General features: G+C 38.5%; 1 protein-coding gene across 1 annotated transcript in view; it reads left to right on the top strand.

The window, feature by feature from the left end:
- LOC124366401 (elongation factor-like GTPase 1) overlaps positions 1 to 20402 on the top strand; it is a 271013-nt gene extending 250611 nt beyond the window's left edge. The window contains 1 exon segment of the mRNA XM_046822926.1: positions 20142 to 20402. Coding sequence (XP_046678882.1) covers positions 20142 to 20330 — 189 coding nt within the window. The 3' untranslated portion in view covers positions 20331 to 20402.
- The last annotated feature ends 904 nt before the right edge of the window (positions 20403 to 21306 follow it).

The following is a 21306-nucleotide window of genomic DNA, read 5'->3' as shown; positions in this document are numbered from 1 at the left end:
AAACTTCCACTGGTGTCCTATCTTTTGGGATATTTAAAATATTGTGAGGCGAATCCCTCCAAATCAAGATTTGTTACACCTCCATTGCGATACATTATTATGTTGTAGACTAGGTGTCCCTGATTTCGAAACGATATAAGGAGTTCATTTAGAACTTCTTCGTCACTGACATGTTTGGATCTCTCCAGACGGACATGACTCCAGATTCCAGGAGTCAAGTCTGGGACAGCATCAGATTCCAGATTTTGCAGTAAGAGGAAGGTGAACTGGAGATAAACTGAACATTCAATACTTCACTCTTGCAAGGATTATGTTCCGTAGGGTTACGCCGGGTGAAGAATAATCAGAAGGAGAAGATCTCAGATAATCAGAAGTGTCTCTTTTTCTCTCAAAATTAATCTCTTTCAAAAGTAAATCATCCGTGTATTGGCTTATTACACATAGTATTGTTAATATAAATCGTTTCCAAACTATTTCCAACTCTAAAATTAAATTTTAGAGACTCCTCGGTAGCTATAAAGAAGTCGAGGTATTCATCATAGCGAATAGATGGTTTATTCCAAAACCTGAAGATAGTTTTGGGATGAATGTCAATAATAGCACTTTTTCTTAGCGGTTCCTGTAGTCTAAGATAGTCCTTCAGGACTACAATAATAATGGGTACCAATGGAACGTTATTTGACATCTACTTTAGCATTTTCAAGAACTTCAAGCCAAATACTATGATAAGTCCAAGGTTGCAGTAGTATCCCGGCCACTTATCGGAACGTTAAATCCTATATAAATAGCCCGCATTCAACAGTTAGGTTCGGTTAACCCATTCAATTGGTTATTGGACACTTTAATCTGTACATTTACTTCAGCATCTTCAACAACTGCAAGACAAGAATCTGATAGGTCCAAGGTTGCAGTAATATCCCGGCCACTTATCGGAACGTTAAATCCTATATAAATAGCCCGCATTCAACAGTTAGGCTCGGTTAATCCATTCAATTGGTTATTGGACACTTTAATCTGTACATTTACTTCAGCATCTTCAACAACTGCAAGACAAGAATCTGATAGGTCCAAGGTTGCAGTAATATCCCGGACACTTATCGGAACGTTAAATCCTATTTTACTAGTCCGCCTTCGTCGGTTAGGCTCGGTTAACCCATTCAATTCTTACTAGTTTCGAGGTTTCGTTTGAAATTGCGAAAATGCCCTTCGACGACGAAGCCCTGAGCGGGGAGAGAGGCACCGGCGAAGGCCGACTTGCGGATGCGGGGAGCGGAGACCAGAGGCATGCCGGACAACCAGTCCATAAAGCAAGCAAGTAGCTGTAATAAGGGTAATGTAAAGATAAGTCTATATAGAGCAGAAAGCTGGAACACGCGCCAGTGGGAGGAACAAGACCAAGCCGCCATCTTGCCCCGGCTCCCATACTTCTGTGCGAGGCCTGACATAACCTATACGACTACAGTTTACACTCACCGCATGATCCGACCGGTCAGAACCCGCCGTGACAAAATCACAATCAGCTGATCGCCTGTAAAAACCTGTTAGCATAGAAAGGCCGAAACGGTAGCGGTTTAGTGACGAAATCTGTATTACAAAGATCAAATCCAGTGTCAGAGACAACAGCAGGGAGGAGGTTATCAGCGATTTGAAATTTACAGCACTTGTTTCAGTGTAATAAGAATTCCAAGGAAAACTACCATGTCGCTTCCCGAACAATGTTTATCATATGACGGTGAAATTGTTGGTTATGTTTGGTCCGTGCTTAAAATAAATAGCGTATTTATGCACTTTTCGGCATCACACAAATTTGTAGTTTTGCGCTACAAAACAACGGTTGAGCTGGGAATAAATTAAATTTGCTGTGGATCGGCCATTACACATTTTTGGAGTCCTGGCAGAAAGGTATTGACCATTGATAACATTTCCTTTGACTGTTAGACGACACAGTTTTATTTTTGTGGGCTACGAAATTTTGACACGGTTTTATGATGTGCATATGCTATTAATGGGTTTAATGTGATTATGAAGTTGATTTAGAGACGTCTGAAGATGGTAAATCAACTTTTTTTACTTCCATATATATATATACAAAAAGAGTGCAAAAAGTTTGATAACTCCTGAACGATTACAGGTAAAGCAATAAAACTTGGTACATCATTACTGCACCTATAAGTCTACTTTTTGAAGTAACTACTATTTTTGGTAATTTCAAGGGGATGGCCCGTGAGGAGTCGGAAGAAAATCTTAAATGAGAGCATAGGTCGAGTAGTACATCAAATTAAAGGCCTTTAATAATAAAGTACAATGCCTCAAATCTGCCCTGAAAGGTTTCACTCTTTAAAACATGGTGGTTTAAAGTTTGAAAAATGTACAATATAGGTCTTGTTCTAGATGGTTTAATATTCTTAGTCGTGAAAGTTAAACTTAGTAAATTTAATGCTGGACTTAATAAATCATTTTTAAGGCAATAGAGTTCCAATGAAAAATGGTCTACGTGGAGTTTTTACCGTAAGCTTAGCTCAAAATGTACACCATTATAAAGGGGTTGTTTAGCAGAGATGAATGCTAAAGGGAAAAACTGGCATCAGTTATTATAATAGAAAACTCTTATCTGTAGGTTGGGCTTTGATCTTTACTTCATGTACATCTTATATTGCACTTTAAAACAATGTACATCGTGAGCTATGCTTAGGTTTTTTTTTTTTTTTTTTTTTTTTTTTTTTTTTTTTTTTTTTTTTTCCTGAACTCCTTTTTTCCGATGATATATTGTTTGTATTTAATAAATACTCATTTTTATGGCAGAAATGGTTACCGTATATATAAAAACACCTTCAATCTGTTGTTTACAGAACTAAACTTCAATATTGTACTTAGACCTGTGTATACTCTTCCACCTTGCTTCTCTCTTATCACCCCCCGGGGGGAGGAGGTGTGGGGGGGGGTATTAAAAGTACGCGCACGTAGGACGGAGGCCGACCGGTTTCATTCATGAAAGCGGTCGAGCAAAAACCGCGTCGCAAAAAACGGACTTGTCGAATTTCGCGGAGAGAATTAAAACGGCGCGGAGGCCCATGAATGGACGGGAGCGCAGGAAACGATTTTTCTGCGGCCTAATGAATGATTTAATAGTAGCGCCCGGGGCTCCAGCGAGCGCGGTTGAGGCGAGGCGGGGTATCCGCTGGTCTCCAGAACTCCAGTCAGAATCTGCGTGTTTTCCGAAACAATAGACCGTACCATTTTGCAAATCTACTGAGAAACAAGTGCTCTTTCCTGAATGTTTAAGTCATGCCTCTTTGACAAGAAACTGTACTCTTAGAGTCCCCTAAAAACGGGATCGCAGAGGCGTAACTAAAGGGGCGTCGAGGGGATTAACCCCCCCCCCCGATAAAAACCTAGTTGTGGAAAATATACGTATAACAGCAGTTCAATGTTTTTACTTTGGATTGACCTGTAACGTTCATTTAAATTTAAATTAATTCTATACTCCCCGGTACGTTGTACTTTTCAATCTGATTCAACCTCCCCCCACCCCCTAAAGTCAAATCTTAGTTACGCCACTGCCGAGATGGAAGACTATCAGGCAATTGCTCAAGTGTAACAAGAGTGTTTATGTATGCTGTTTAAAGATCATTAATGGTAATTACATACAGCCCAGTTTTTGGAATTTTGACACATTTGAATTATTAATAAGAAAAACATGTTCTTAATTTTTAATATAGCACATGCTTTAAATGAAAAGGCATGATTCTAGACTTGAGACCCTTCTTTGCATAATACTTCCCTCAGGAGGGAAATTAACGGTTATGATCTCATCCTAACCCGGATAATATTATAAATGCAACAGTGCCTCAGTTTGTCTGTTTTGTTGAAATATTTTTCATTTTATATAAACACGTAAATAGTGACATTTCAATGTACTTTCAACTTTACATTTGAGCAAATATCAAGTATTAGACATAAAAGACAAAGTTAGTATCCAACTTTTACTATACTTTTTAAAGACTGGTTAAAATCCATCTTACTTGTCTTTTGACAGAATTATGCTTTCCTAATCTATGACATCAGAGTGGAGCAAAATTCAGAGCAAAATCAGCTATGGAAAAAAATTCTAACATATTTTATTTATTATTTTAACATATGTTCTTGATCGTGACCAGAAGGAAAACTTAACGTTGGCGTCGGAAATATAATTCACTCGAACCAGAAGTGCTCATAAAAGTGCAAAACCTAAAAATTGCATGCGAAGCCGCTACATAACTGCTGGTACAATATATAACTATACATTACTATACTGTTTATATATACCACAATGATAAAGTGAATATCTATAATTAATTTGAATTTGAACACAGTATGTTCCTTCAATAGCATGCCAACGTATATTGGTGTTGCGTCATAGACAAAAGTCCCGTGTATTAGCTTCACGTTCCTGCAAGTACAACGTTATTAGGTATTTCCAGTAGCAATCTGTTAATTATGGAAGACGGCATTGAGATTGCAGTTGACAACACAAATAGTGTTGTCATCTAACAGATGGAAAGGTACTTCATTCTCCTGCAAACGTACACCCAGAGAGGCTTTACCAGTATCAACCTGTGAAGGTGGTCGTTGACATTGAGAGTGCTGTTGTGAAAACAAATGCAGTTGCTGCTTCACGGATAGACGCCCGTTCTTATCCTGCGAACGGAAAAGTAAAGGAGGCGTCGGTAGTAGCAACACGAGAAATGAGGTGGTGGTATTGAGAGTGTTGTTGAAAACACAAATTGTTGTGTTACCTCGACGAAATGTGGCACGTTGACTGACTTCATGCTCCTGCGAGCCTAAAACTCCGGTAGGAGTTGTCTGTAGTAACCCGAGAACTGAGCTGGATGGCAGATGGTGCTGTTTTCCACATATTAATAGGGTTGTTGCCTCACGGATGGAAGGTGGAAAGTGGTTTATACTCCTGCGAGCGGAAAACTGATGGATGCTTTGCCAGTAGCAATCTGAGAAAAGTGTTTTTTAGCTTTAAGAGTACCGTTATCAACACGATAGTGTTTTAGTTACCACACAAACAGCAGAAACACTGATTGACTTCAAGCTCCTGCAAATGGAAAATTGTGGGTTTCATTGATATTGCTGTTATCATCACAAATAGTGGTGTTACCTGACGAATGTTGTTACTGCGCGGACTGGAGGGAGATTGATTGACTTCATGGTCTTAAGAGTGAACACTACGGGTGGCTTCGCGTGTAGCAACCCAAAATTTGTGGTTGTTGTACACAGCATACAGTTGTCAACAAAGATAATGGTTTTGACTCGTGGATAGGAGGGCTGCTATGATTGGATTTATGATCCTGCCAGTATGTAAATTGTTGACTTAATTATTGGTAGTAATTTTTACCAATACCATTATTTCTAATTAATTTGCAATGATACTTTAAAAACCCTCATTGGGTACGGAGATAATAGAAAACATGACTAGTTTTAATATTTTTGACAAATTAAAAAAGATAAAAACGTAAAACTTTTTAAGTAAAATTAGTAACTGTTAGTGTCTGTGTATCAAAAGAGTATGATATACAGTACACCGGTGTTGTGGTGAGGACAGACACAGCCGGCTCTCCTCACCGCCAAGTAATTCCAGAAGCCGGCCGTAGATTGATGTCCTGCCGTACAGGTGGGTTTGTACCTGTTTGTGTCTGTGTGTATCACAAGAGTAGGATATACAGTACAAGAAACACCGGTGTTGTGGTGAGGACAGACACAGTCGGCTCTCCTCACCGCCAAGTAATTCCAGAAGCCGGCCGTAGATTGATGTCCTGCCGTACAGGTGGGTTTGTACCTGATTGTGTCTGTGTGTATCACAAGAGTAGGATATACAGTACAAGAAACACCGGTGTTGTGGTGAGGACAGACACAGTCGGCTCTCCTCACCGCCAAGTAATTCCAGAAGCCGGCCGTAGATTGATGTCCTGCCGTACAGGTGGGTTTGTACCTGATTGTGTCTGTGTGTATCACAAGAGTAGGATATACAGTACAAGAAACACCGGTGTTGTGGTGAGGACAGACACAGTCGGCTCTCCTCACCGCCAAGTAATTCCAGAAGCCGGCCGTAGATTGATGTCCTGCCGTACAGGTGGGTTTGTACCTGTTTGACTCCTCCCGTGGTGGTGGGAGGGGGGTTATTTCGACTGTCTGTTTCTGAAATACGATAAAAAACTCAGATGAGCGCTGTGCCAGGTTCGGGTAGGACGTACGCTTATTTACATGCTGCGATCGCTAGTGGCCGTGCTGGTCCGCTTATTGAATCGCTGACTGTTTACAACCGCTCCCAGTACAATTTACATGCTCTAATCAGCATAATGAAATTACTACTGTTATTCCTCGCCGTTGTGGCCCGACTGAGGCTTCTACTATTATTTCCTCGTGATAGTTTACACTCACGCACTCAGGATGTTCCAGCCGGGTAGTTCGTCCATGTTTGTGTTCGAACCTGTCTGTATTTAATTCTCGGATTGATTGTAGACGACGAAGAATTTTAAGTAGTGGTCTATTATTTATTGAACAACGAGTAAATCCTTGATTTAGAGGGTACTGTTTTGGAGGAGGATAGAGAAGGTTTGATTTAGTTATTTTTGATAGTTTTGTAAGTGTACAAAATGTTGTCTCAAAATGTGGCCTTTAGGACCGTACAATACGTTTTACTTTGTGAGATGCAACACACCGATTAGGGCAGTTTTCAAATAGCATTTTGAAATGCAGCGTTTAATACTGATGTGGGTACACTGCTTCATAGTTTTGCATCCGAAGCTCATCAAAGCCATTAAAAGAATTTTAATGCAATCCTTTGTGTTCACTTGGAATGGACTCTAATAATTGAACCCTGTGTCCAGATCCTATCTGATGCGTCTCTTTGTTTTTCCGTGAAATTGTGAAGAGGTGGGGTCAAAATCTTCATTAGTCTACTGCTTTTAGGGTATCTCGATTTTTCGGAATGGTTCTACATAATTTTCCTTGAGAATTCCATTGTTGCACCAGCGTTACGCTAGTCGATAATGACTCATTCGGGTGCCACCTGTCCAGAAGTCCACGATGGGTGTTGCAAAGGCAGAAGGAAGGGGCTGAACAATGATACGCAGACAGTGAACATGGCAGGATGCTGCAGCAGAGGACAGGTAGGACTGTATGAGTGAAGGAAGGCATTCCCACGCGAGCAACACCTGGTCGGGGTCGGTCCATCTGCCGGCGATCTCCGGACGGACGGACGGACGTCCGTGTCCGCAGCTCTGAGATCGTATCTCCGCCCCCGGGCCTTGCCCGTACTGCCCCTTGGGCCTCCGAGAGTCAGCTTTGTAAATGCGGAAATGATCGTGCCCCAGTAGGTGGACTGCCACAAGGTTGCATCTTGTCACCCTAATCGTTCCTTTTATGGATTTTCCTTTCCAGTGTTTTTATTGCCCACGGTATATTTATTTGGGAATTAACCCTCCGAGCGTCGGCCGACTTGTTTTAAGTCGACGGCACCTTTCGCTAAACGTCGCCGTCTTATTTTAAGACGGCGGGCACTTGCCGATCAAATTAATTCGACCCGCGCTATTATTCGCGTAATATTGTTATAAATTACATATATTGAAAGCCTGTGAATTGTTCTTTACATTTAGTGGTCTTTGCATACCTCTTGGTCTGTACCAGATGCTAGTGTAAGTAGTTTATACCAGCTGTTATTTCGGGCGGGACGCTGCTCGCGCGATTGTTCAGTGTGTTGTTGTAAATATATTATGATATAACATTATGAATATATTCACAGAACCCTATAACCCTGTATATTTATGTGTTTATGACTAAATTTGTTATAATTTGCCTATTATGAAATTGTTGTAGAGGTAATATAACAATAACATGTGGATACTTTTATATTTAAAAAAATATTTTCTAAAATATTTTTTCCCCTTTCTCAGGCTGTTGCAAAAAGAAAGTTTTTTTAAAGATTTTAATTCTTATATAAGCATATTCTGTGATTCTTTCCAAGAAAGATGATGTATAATACACTATATTTAAACCATTCTTAAGATATTTTATGAATTGTGCAAAAAAGACTACAAAAGTTACAAAAACAGGTGGACGTTTAGGGAAATATGATGGACGCTCGGAGGGTTAAATAACTTCAGTTAGTTATTTAAAATTATATTATGCAATAGTCAATGAGTTATAAATTAAGAACCATTGAGCTGTATAGGTCAAGTAATGCAGAGTATTATCTAATTTTTAATTTCGCCTTTTTATTGAAAGTTGTATTCTATTTCGCTGAACTGCAGTACCCCACTGTGATCATTACACATGCACTTATTATCAAAAACTAATAATAAAAATAAATAAACTTACTTATTACATCTAACCCTTTGTTATTCTAATTATAATGCAGTGTCTGATGTGTAACTCCTTTGTAAGTACCTAATGTTATCTCCAATCTCTATATGGAGTAACTTTAGCAGGGAAGTTCAACCAAACAATCTCCTGTGAGATGGTAGTTAAATAGTAAATGATAATTCTCTAGGAGAGACGGAATCCACGAAGTTCGGGAGATTTATATCTACATTAAAGATTAATGTAACTTACTTACATTTCACTCTGCCTACACTTATAAAAGAAGAGTTAGAAATATTGACGAAACACGCTGTTACAATAACATTTATATTGACGAAACAAAAAAAAGTAGAGCAAACCCAAAGATCAAATTCATTCATTTCCCTGGACATAATCGACTGCAAGCGAACTCAATCTATAGAAAAGGCCACAATTTGAAAACTTCGAATAGCTTAAAAACTTGAGATAACAATACCAATCGAAATGGTGAACAAATTGACGTCAAGAATAAGATACATTATTCCTGTGCAATAAGATCCTGATTTCAAAGATTACATAACATACCAGATCAAAGTCCATTTTGATAATGAATTATGGCCTCAGACAGAAAAATTACGTCTACAGAGTGAAACACAATAGGGAACAGGAAATTTTTACAGATACAACGGTTTGGTAACACGTGCAAAAATGAGAAGATCGAGATAAGCATTCGGTTAACTGCAGTATTATGTTAAGTTAGTACCAGATTACAAACAGAACCTTGAATCAGACAGCAAACAATATTCAGAATATTCGAGATTTCTCTGAATCTTCAGTCTTACAATGATTCAGCTGTCGAAGATTTCATGGAGAGCTGATAGAGTGTCACTGGAGAAGTGTTAAGGTGCACATGGTTTGAAACCTCTTAAACTAAGTTTGGCTGTTACATTCATCAAATGCTCTCCCCTCAAGGAGAGTGCCAACTCCAACCACCGACAACCTGAAGATTCTCCTGAAGTATTTGACAAATTGGCACCACTGTGTTCTTCCAGTATTTGTAGCTCTTCTTCACAAGAGGCGTTGGAAATCGCTTCCCACGAAGTCGAGCTGGCTCTAACGGAAAGAGGAAAGCGTCACATGAAGGTACCGAATCTGGAATGCATTATTGCAGGTGGGTAAGTACTTAATGAATCTGATACTGCTGAACGACACCTAGTTTGTGCGCTATGCGGAACGATGCATTGTACCTCGTCGTTCTTCAATTTTGCTGAGGTAAGCATGTATTAGTGTGCCATTCAGCAGTAATCAAATCAAATCAAATCAAAATCAAATTTATTTCAAAATTTGCAAACAAGCACAGTACACATAATATGAATGAAATTAGTCCCACATGGGCCATAGAGGCTTGTGCGTGGTGACGAGTCAGTTTCTAGTTGCTGTGCACAGCGGTATCATAATAGTTATCCTTAATAACAATAAACTATTTTATATCTATTTTTAAAACAATTATTAAGTATGAAATCTAAAATAATCTGTGTAATTTGTAGGCCACAGACAACATTAATTATGCCACAATACCCAATAGTCCAATTATTTGATATAAAAGATCATATAAAAATAAAGGTACGCTGGTTCCAAGATCAATAATGACAACACGTCTGCGATCATTCTCTTCACATCACTTCGAGAGGGGTAACCAGGCAACAACCAAATGATAGATCCAAGACTTATGATCCGTACCATATTAATTTCCCGCCTGAAAAGAGTCATCGTCGCTAAATGATTCAACATTTTCTGACACCATTTGACTCGCGCTTTATTCTGTGCTTCAGTCAGTTCGTTGTGGCACTCGCTAAGAAGAAGATGCTTACATCATGGCGTTCATGAGTGGACACTTAAAGAACTTATCCCTAGAAAAGAACCAATCTCCAGAGAAGAACCAACCCCTAGGGAAGAATTAATCCCTAGAAGAGACTTCATCACTAGAAAAGAACCAATCTCTAGAGAAGAACCAACCCCTAGGCAAGAAATAATCCCTAGGGAAGAATTAATCCCTAGAGAATAACCAATCCCTAGAGAAGGAACCAATCCTTAGAGAACGAATCAATCCCTAGAGAAGAATCAATCACTAGAGAAGAACCAATCCCTAGAGAAGAACCAATCTCTAGAGAAGAACCAACCCCTAGGGAAGAATTAATCCCTAGAGAAGACCTTATCACTAGAGAAGAACCAATCCCTGGAGAAAACCAATCTCTATAGAAGAATTAATCCATAGACAAGAACTAATTCCTAGAGAAGAATTAATCCCTAAAGAAGAACTATAATCCATATCTGGCCTCAATATCTGGTATGTAGATCGTGCATATTCCTTTAGAATTGTTTAACAAATGAAAATTAAGGGATTTTTCTTCTATTGCAGCAGTTGGTGGTCTTTCATTACGCTCTTCATCTTCAAGAGAAAAAACATGCTGTAGCATTTTTAAACTTACGAAATAAATTAAACATGTTAACACGTAAAGGAGCAATATCCTAAAACCCTCTGACAACCGATCAAGGGAGGAGGGGAATTAAAATATCTTCTTTCCATTTCCACGGCTTGGACACATATAGTGCTAAGAGTTTTAAATATAGCCACATCTCAACATTTATCTAATCGCCCTCGTAAGGCTTGTTTGACATTTCTGTGAACAACTCCATTGAATCATACTGTTACATGTAAATAGATTTTGCAATGCGATTGACGTATTGTAGTACTTCGACCTTTACAAAAATCATCGCTTATGAGATATTCTTGTATTAATTTCAAGAAGACCCAGTTATGTACTTATATGCAAATTAGATTGTACTATAACTTCGAACAGCTTTTTCTTTGTTTAAGAATCTTAAGTGTCAATATTTAAGGATCGAGAATTCTATAATCAAACGGAAGCAAGGAAGGAGGTGTCAGAGAGTGAGATAAGAGAAAGAAAGGACATGGGAGGAAGTATCTGTCTGACTGTTTGTGCACAGATAACACCTGTCTGTAGTAGACGATGTTCTGTGGTGGAGTGGGTGTCATGTCAACTGAACTTATCATCTGTCCGAGCGTGTGCTGAACATCAACTCCGGGCTCGCAGGTGTCAAGTCACTATCTGACAAGGCTGAGATTGACAAGGCATGGGAGGAAATATGTGTCTGACTGTTTGTGCACAGATTGAGATTGACAAGGACGCGTGTAACTGTGGATCTTGATCAAATATCAAAATCAATCCTGGAACAACAAATTTTGTTGACATTAACAATAATTGGTCCAGAATTTTATGACACAGTAAACTCCGCAAAATCAAATTTCCTGATTTTTGCAATGCGATCACGATGTTTCAATGACGAGCCAGGCATCTTATTGGATGATACTATGGAGTTGGTTGTTTGCTCTAGACTGTCCTCGGGCACTCTTTTATAGGTCTTTGGCCAAATACTACCCTATTCAGGTTTTGATCACGACATATTACGGCTTGATTTAACCCCCCCCCCTCCTTACATACGGTTTAGTATTATTGGGAGCCAGCGCAAATGGTCAAGACCTTTTAAAGTGCAAGCGATTCAGCTAATTGCACAACTGATGTTCAGAAAATATTGCACGAAAGCTTTCAAAAAGTCTACAACTTTTGAGTCTACTTAGTGGTATATTTTGGAGTCAGTGTATGTCTAAATGACGTAAGAGGTCCAAATATTTTATAATACTGGTGAGTTTATCGCATACCCGTTGTGAGGTGACGCACAAGCAATAGACTGACGCAACCGCCGCTGAGAATGGTAATATCAGTAAGAATGAGTGGGGCATGTACATATACTGAGTGTCTGTTTCGAGAGTGCAATTAGCTATAGCTTTAGATTTTGCATACACCTTCAGCGAAGGCTGTTAAATGACATGTGGCGTGTTCATGTTTTGTTTTTGGTACTGCATGCGTTTGCGCTCTGTAAGCAATTACACGTTCAGGATTCGGCAATTTAAGTTACCAATGAATTGACTTGTTTGGAATCTAATTTTGGATAAACAAAAATTTAATTTAACTCTGCACTAACTTAAGGAATAAATTCAATTCCAGCACTAATTTTATTAGTTTTGGTGTTCTCTTAATACGCCTCTGACTAGTTACTTGCCATGTTTTCTTGTAGCACTGTGACCCTGTATTATTCAGCCGTAGCTTTGAAATTGACTATGTCATACTCCAACTTACATCAAATCAAATCAGTCTTTATTGCCTTTGAACACCATACAATATTGTATAGCAACAGTCATTAGCCTATCTACTCACTCACACACAATTATACGTACAAAAGGTTACTCATCCAGACAAACACGCAATTCCTATATTAGATCCTGTTAAAACGTGGTTCGATTTTAATTTCCCAGGCGGCTTTCCATAGACTCACTCACCGTGTTAAAAAGTACCTGACACTGTTGAAGGTGATATTGTACAATGTAATTAATCGGCAATGATTTTTAGGCTCAGGTTGCTCCATTTCTTTTTCAAGGTTTCTGCACCTGCTGTTGATCTGGAGAACATGGGCTAAGATAAGATAACCTTTATCTTTTCCATCCAGTCTTCAATTAAACCGTATTTCAGTTCCCTGTTCGTGTAGCCACCTCTCCAGCTACACTTTTTTCGACTTACGACAGTACAGATCGTATTGACAATTTACTATTATCTCTCACCAGAGTACGTGGCGGCGACAAACCCGCTCCCCTTCACGTTTCGAGTTTCTTTCGAAAACGGGGGTAAAAAAGCGGCATGCCTGTAGTTGTCAGTTTTTGTGGCCGCGTCACGTGGCCGGCACGGTCCGCGCGCGAGGCTGTAACCGAGCGAGCGAGGCGGGGCGGGCCACGGCAGATGCGCTGCTCCGTGGGAATCTTGGGCAGGTGCTCGCCCTCTACTTCAGGTGTTGGTACGGAAGTGGACTACTTAGGCTGACTATTAAATCTCTTCACCCTTCCCCCCGCCCACGCTATTCAGATTCGCGAGACCGAGCGTAGCCGCCCCCGTGCCTTTGTGACTGACGTAGCGGGCGTAGCGCACAGGTGTCGCTTGCCAAGAACTACGCCACTCGCGTAGTTGCGTTCGCTTCCATGTAAAGAATGGACTTTATCGTTATCATAGAAATTCAGACATTCTCTGCATATGTATAGGTTTTACCTTTTTCAATGATTTTTATAATATAACATAAATAACGATTGTTCCTTCGATGTTATAACGCAATAATACAATTTGTTGGCTGAGCGTTAGCGGAATCACTCGTAGGGCTGGAACTAGATAACCCAAAGGCTTGAAATTTTGAATAAAGCTTCATTTTTCTATGGGGAACACTGAGTTTCTATGATGGTGTAGTGAGATTTGGCTGAGCGTTAGCTAATATTATTTATATTGGTCTTATGGGTAACCAACCAACGCGAAAATAGCAGAATAAATACATTTGCAAACTAGCTGAGTACAGTCATGCGAGGTTTTAGTATGTGACATATTAATAAGTATATAGATTATTTATACAATGAAAAAATAGAGTGGAAAGTTAACGTTAAAGGTCGGGTACAAGATTTGATTTTGACGCACTCTTGCCTCACCGCACCTTATTATTTAAACACTGCTATGAAAAACATGTTAATTTATCGTGGCAAGATATCCAGAGAAAGATAATCTGTTTTGTATTAAATTCTATCTTTGCATGTGTAACCATTTGGCTGAGCGTCATTGAAGCTCATGACTCAGTAGGCTAACAAAAGTCTTTTGTCTGCCGAGGAGGGAAGGGGTATAAAATCTTTCTGTGTGATTGTCTGCCTGTCTATCTCGAGAATGAAATTGGGTATATACTTGAAATTTTGCATGCAACCTCAGAGAAGCCTGTCACGCTGCACGTAGTGTGGCGAAATCCTACATTTTGTATTACGCGGTCAAATCAAATATCAATCGGTGTCATGTCATATAAATTTTTGTATTAAACATCAAACTGTATTATATCATATAAATTGTCATATCAAACACAAATAGTTGTCATATCATATGAATTTTCATATCAAGTATCAATCGTTATCATATCAAATAACAATCGTTGCAATATAATATAAATTGTCATATCAAATGTCACTCGTTGCCATATCATATAAATTGACATATAACATATCAATCGTTGCCATATAATGTACATTATCATATCAAATACAAATCGTTATCATATCATCTAAATTATCATATCAAATGTCACTCGTTGCCATATCATATAAATTGACATATAACATATCAATCGTTGCCATATAATGTACATTATCATATCAAATATAAATCGTTATCATATCATCTAAATTATCATATCAAATGTCACTCGTTGCCATATCATATAAATTGACATATAACATATCAATCGTTGTCATATCATATACATTATCATATCAAATATAAATTGTTATCATATCATCTAAATTATCATATCAAATATCAATCGTTTTCATATCATATAAACTGTACAGTACTATATCTACTTGAAATCGTACAACCTCTGTCAGTTATGCACAACATAAATCACAGTTTGGAATCATTTATACTGTAGAAATATGATTTAAAATCCAACAATGTAAGTTTAAATTATAATCAGAATGCATTCATTACATAAATAATGCATCATCCATGCAAGTTGATGGGTGTCAGGACATCGCCATTCTTGTTAGTATCCCACTGTAGCCTGATGTAGTGTGATGTGTGATTGTGATCCTCGTACTTGTGATTTGTGCTCGGGACTTGCATCCTGTGCAATGACAACGGCTGGACTGGACTCCAAGCACCTTTTTGGTATGTTTGTACCCTTTTCTTTCCCTTCTTTACTTCTTTGTGTTCGTTATTTTTGTATGTAGGCTATTATAACTCCCCCACCTGATGAAGAGGATAGATTACAATCCTCGAAACGTTGTGCTATACCTTTCATAACCTATAACGATGGGAAATGTCCGAAATCCTGTTATCTTTTCAACTTTTATTATTTGAACATTACTATGAAACTTAATTTAATGAACAAAACTTTTAACCGTGAAACTTCCAACCCTACATGTTCAACCATGAAATTTGCAGAGCATACCGAAAATTAAATGAGATGGATTAGAAATTTTGCATGTAACGACACGCGAAAGCTGTTTCGCGACAAGACATGGGGTGTGGCGTACTCCTACAGTGTGTCCTTGTTTTTATTAACTCAGTTTCTTTTTCTTTTATAAAATAATGTTTCTTGTAACTGTACAATAATATTTACTCATCAAGCAGTTATTTGTTTGTCCAGCTGCATATGTTTTTCTCTCATAAATTTCCATTGCTTTTCCCATAATTTTCAAAAAACACATTTTCTTTTCTTTCTGTCAGTGATATTGTTTTTAGAATGTACACGCTACTCATTAAACCGAAGTCAGTTTAGGTTCATTTGAATCACTTCTGGAGTTTTGAAAACCCCTGTTTACAGTGTATTCGCTCAAAAACTTGTATGCGCAACGAATCTGGACCCAGCTACTAGTCATGCTAACTCTTAACGCATTATGAAAGGTCCAGTCTCGAAGGTAGTGATATGCAAAAGTTTTGTGCTGCCTTTCCGTAGCACTAGCAATGCATCAACGTCATCTTATCAGAGACGCGCTGACTAGGGAAATTCTACAGTGCTACGATTCCTTGTTACCGAATTCGATAAAGAATAGTTTCGACCGAGACCAATAAATAACCCAAAACGGACTAATAGTTTACTTTTATTTATCAATAAATCCTGTTGGAAATCTAACGAAGCGGCCATTAATTGCCCTTCTGGTGTCCCTCAGGGTGGCGCACTAGACCCGATGTTATTTATAGAGCCGAGCTCAGCGATAAATAGCTTCGCGATTGCCGGTATAGTCTGATTTTATAAATCACTCGGTATAGTCGCCGGAGAAACTGGTTATTATGACATTTCCCGGCCCAAAATCACGTCCCCCCACGCCACGCAGGGCTGGGCCCCGCCGCGGACACGGCGTAGAAAGTTGAAATTGTCCGGCCCCGGCGTGGGTTTGGGCTAGGCCCAGTCGGTAGCCCGGCCCGCCGCTGATGGCTCTACAACGCGTGCGCCTGTAATTTGTTGTAGATTATATTAAATGAGACTTGGAGTCAGAACAAATTACCTGAAAACTTGTCTGATATTGCGCCTTCTTCAATTTTCCCCTGACAGGTGTAATGGCCGGGTGATCAATTCTGGGCCCACGTCTTACATCCAGAAATGAACGGTACCCGCAGCCCTAACAAAGCAATAAAATTATACCTTCCTTTTCCCTCAATTATAAACGGAGAATCTGATTCTTTCCAAGGGTTCGCTCTTGTTTTTATTTACGATTAAGGCAGGTTGTCTTTACTCTGAAACCTGTAAGGAGTAAATACTGTCTCAGATAGTTGTACGCCAACTACTACTTCAACAGCTTTTTGGGTCTTCGAGAAGATTTTAATGAGAGATATTTGTGGTGGACGAAGAATAAGATATTTTAATTTCGATATATGGAGGGGAGCTAAGGCTTTCAATGAATATAGAAGAAGAAGATGATGGTAAAGGTTTATGAACTAATGAATGAAGGATGTAAAGGTATGGATAATAAGACGAAATAAAGAGATTTAATGCGTTATTTAATGAGCCAGCCGTTGATGTAATTATCACAGCAAACAGGTTTATATGGACAAGCTATTTGGAGCGTTATTGACATGTAAGAAAGGGTTTCTAAATAACCCATTTGTGAAAAGTAAGAGAGGCCAACCTTTGTTAGGTGGCTGGAAGATGGTTGTGATTACAGTGAAGTCAGAAATAGGGGCTTCAAGAGGAATATCTGAGAAGGTAATGGGTGTATTGCGATCTTTCTCATCTTAGATGATGTTAAATAGAAGTGATGGATGTACCTTCTCTAAAGGACCGGGAGTGGGTTTCGTCTGTAGTGCAGGTACAGCGTCTGCCAACGAGACCGTCGGAGACGCGACGTCATGCAGCGTGGCGGCCAGTCGAGTCTGGTCTAGGATTGTTTTCCAATTAAACTCGGCCGGGCAGGCTCCGTCTCCGTCAGTCCTGGAGAAATACGGCGGCCAGGACTACAATTTGGGTGTCAACTCTGCGAGGGGCAAGAGGGGGAGGGGAGTAGATCAACATTTTTGACTGATGGCCCGTTTCGCGAGCCCTGAGGCTCTAGCCATTCATGGCGGCCGGACCTTCGTGCCGTGTTGGCGGCGCCCCGAAATGTATGGAGAAATACATTTCGTTTGAATCTCCAGCCTTTCAAAGTCCGTAGGTCTTTGAATTTAAAAGTACCATAACCTCTTTGTACAGGTTGATTTAATCCAATACCAAAAATGTTTCGAACAAATTAACCCTATGTTTAAGAAAATCAACATTGAAAACATTAAAATATCTTATAAACCAAAAATATTATTGCCACCTTTCCTGAAATTAACCACGTTTTTTAGTATTTTTAGTACAATACATTTCTCCATCTGCACAAAACAAAATTATTTGAAAATCAGATTTGAAATGCCTGCACGCGTCTTTTTAACTCTTTGCCTCTTTACTTGAGAAGTGTTGCTGGTGACAGGGAATTCCTGGATAAACTTTAGAAGTTCCTTATTTTAAAAGAATACTGTAGTGTTCGAGAATACCTAGAAGAGAAGAAATGTAAATCTCCATAATTAGTTTGCCAATGGCGTAGTGTAGCGGGTACAACGGTTATCTCTAGATAACCTATTCAAGCAACATCGAGCTTGGCTGCTGCTTGGATGGGTGACCGCTGAGCGATCCTGTCCTTGCAAGCAGCCCGCCTGCCCGGCCATTTGTGGTGGTTCGAAAGTCACCTTTAAGCCGTTTGTCCCCAGGTTAAGTGTTAGAGACGGCTTCTTAGCCCTAACTTCGCCTGGTAAAATAAGACATCTTTACTTTTACGTTTTTCCCTTATTTAGGTTACATGGGTAATTCTGTTTGGATTTATTAGTTTTATATCTCACATCGTATATACATATACCTTGACGATTGTCCATACATTTTGTTTTGTTCTCAACAATTAATTAATCGAGTTGAGTTAATTGAATGTATAGTGTAATGGTTGGGGTAGCTTTCTTCCTTACCTCCAACCCTTTGAGCACTTATCTATAAATGTACCGTTGTGCTTGTAATCTACTATTAAAAGCTATGGTTAGGCCAGGTCAGCTTATTATTTTCGTAGTTCTTTACCCTTTTTAAGGAGTTTCAGGATTCATTAACATCTACCTTGGTGGAGAGTTGCAGAGCATGAGTCAACTTAACTAACCCCAAGGCCACAGTCTGTCACAGTGTGTGAAGTTATTTACAGACAGTGATAATATTATACCCTCCTTTATTTATCTCTATCATCTCCATCTTATTTTCTGTTGCATGTGCGAAGCACCTTCATCCCCTGTCAATGCTTGCATTTCAACTCGGCATTGATGCATGAGAATCATATATGGAATTGTTTTTCATTAAGCAACACATTGTAATCTTGAAGTATAAGCAGTCACTATGCGTAACACAGGCTAATGCCTAATGTCAATATTGGAATCTTCATCAGTGAATTTGAACCTTCACAATAAAGTCAGTCAAAGTAGAGTTGGTATAAGATATTTTTGGTTTGCATAACCATATTGTTTAAATATATATATATATATATATATATATATATATATATATAAAACATGTCGTAAATACGTACTAAACAAATGTCATCCGTTTTTTATTATTTTATATATTTTGTTCACAACTATTTTTGTGTAAGTGAGGAGATTACAAATTAAGGTGCATCAGACGAGAATTAAAGAGAATAGGCAAAGAGAAAGGAAATGGACAGGTTCTAAAATGCATGTAAGAAAGGTGTTGGGAGAAGAGGAGAGGACAGCTTAAGTCTTGAGAGAATGAAGAGATAGAAGGAGTTGTAGGAGGCTTTTTGCCACGAAAGTGATGATTTATCTTGAACAGTGATCACTGGTGATCAGTGAGTGATCAGTGATGGTAAATCCTTTTTGTTAAGGCGCTTTATGCAAATACAAAGTATCCTTAAGCTGTACTTTAAATGAATCACAGAAGAATAATTTATTCCCACAATAGAACACAAAGGTTTTCTGTGCAAGTCAAAACATCAGTATAAAAAGTAATAATAGAAAATCAACAGAACAGAACCGTTTACAATAGAGCATACAATCTAAAGGTAAAACACAATAAATTCTTGTAACAATTTAAAAATTATTCCTACCACAAAAACAATCGGTCTAATTTAGACATCGAGAGCCTCGTGGGGACTGTAGAAAGCCTTTCCGATCAAACAGCCTTTACATTTTTGAAACTGTTTAAAGTTTTTGAATTTTGATTACATTTGGAAGTAAATTGTAGAGTTTAGGACCAAAATAAAAAATTGAGTTTTTGAAAAGGTTGAGTCTGAAGAGGTTTAAAATTAGGTAATTTCTGTGCTGTCGGTTATGATCATGATATAAATTTGGAAAAAACATTTTTATTTTGAGAAACAAACATTGTCGAATGAAAAATGAGAAGGGAGGCCAAGGTTAGGATCGGAAACGCTCTCTACAGCTCTCATTCCCCAGACACTCAACGCTCTCTTTTGAAGAGTGAATACTCTATTAAAGTTGATGACACTAGAGAATCCCCAAAATATTATTCCGTACCTGAGCTTTGACTCAAATAAGCCTAAGTAACCCGGCTCAAGAACTTGTTCTGAGGCAAATGGAGAAACAACAGTTCTGTTCCAAAAAGCTAACTTTCTACTGTTTGTTCTCGATGTCCAGGTGATAGATGTGGACCCCTTCTGGTCGCCGAGGACCGAGGAGGAGTATCTCCACTACGGTGAGAAGGCCGATAGCGAGAACAGAGCGCGCAAGTACATGGACCAAGTCCGGCGCAGAAAGGGACTTCTCGTGCAGCAGAAGATCGTCCAGTTCGCAGAGAAACAGCGGACCCTCGGGAAAAACAAATGAGAACATTTTTAATACATGTTATTTACGGAATGTGGTATTGTATTTTCTGTAATAAAATTCAGTTGAAAAGCATTTGGATCTGGTTTTATTCTTTTGTTGGTATCATTTAAATTTAGAAAATTGAAAAGGGCTAATCCTAAGTCAGACTTTGAATTAATCAATATTCAAGTTTACATAAAAAACGCACAAAACTATTTTTAGTGTTTGTGTGTTGTTGAACTTTTAATTTTTTACAAATTTAACTAGTAATATTCAATTTCCTTTGAGAGAATGTCCTACATTAAATAATAAATGAATGAATGAAAAATGCCTTTATCAAAGAGGTGGAGTTAGGGCTATCAAGCCCTCTCTACCACTCAACCTCATGTTGTATGCAGTAAATTTACAATAGTTAAATTTAAAATAATATCCTTATCTTTACATAAAAACACTCTTGTACTTTATTCTTACAAAATTACATAATATTTATTGACATAAAAACTTTTACTCAGTAATCAACAACTAACTGACTTTGCTCAAGTTTACGACTTTTGCAAAAGTCATAGAGAATCTGTTGTTAACGATGTTGACAACCTTTTTCTACATAGCGAAAAACAATTAGTGTTGGGAGCATTTCTCCTTCCACCTGTTACTCAATTTTGACCCATGACGTCATTTTTATGAGTGTGTTACTTTTGACCTACATACGTTATTTAGAGCTCAGTGGGTCGTATTTTCCGACATGATCAAATAGTTTCAATTGAAACCAAAATCTCTTCAGCTCCTTTCGAGCATCAACGAGATTAGAATAAGGAAGTTGTTGATCAGTTATATAAACCCAATATTAGCTATTTCTGACGTTAAAGACACAAAGCATTTTATAGCTTTTATTGTATTGTCTTTTATCGTACAAAACATTATTGCATTAATATGAAAATCCTAAAACAAAATTAAAATTACTGAAAATTACAATGTGAACAACATAATTCAAACTATA

This window comes from Homalodisca vitripennis, chromosome 7, assembly GCF_021130785.1.
Source record: "Homalodisca vitripennis isolate AUS2020 chromosome 7, UT_GWSS_2.1, whole genome shotgun sequence".
Lineage (NCBI taxonomy): Eukaryota > Metazoa > Arthropoda > Insecta > Hemiptera > Cicadellidae > Homalodisca > Homalodisca vitripennis.
Note: the sequence above shows the minus strand (reverse complement) of the source record. Positions and strands in the feature narration are given on the sequence as shown.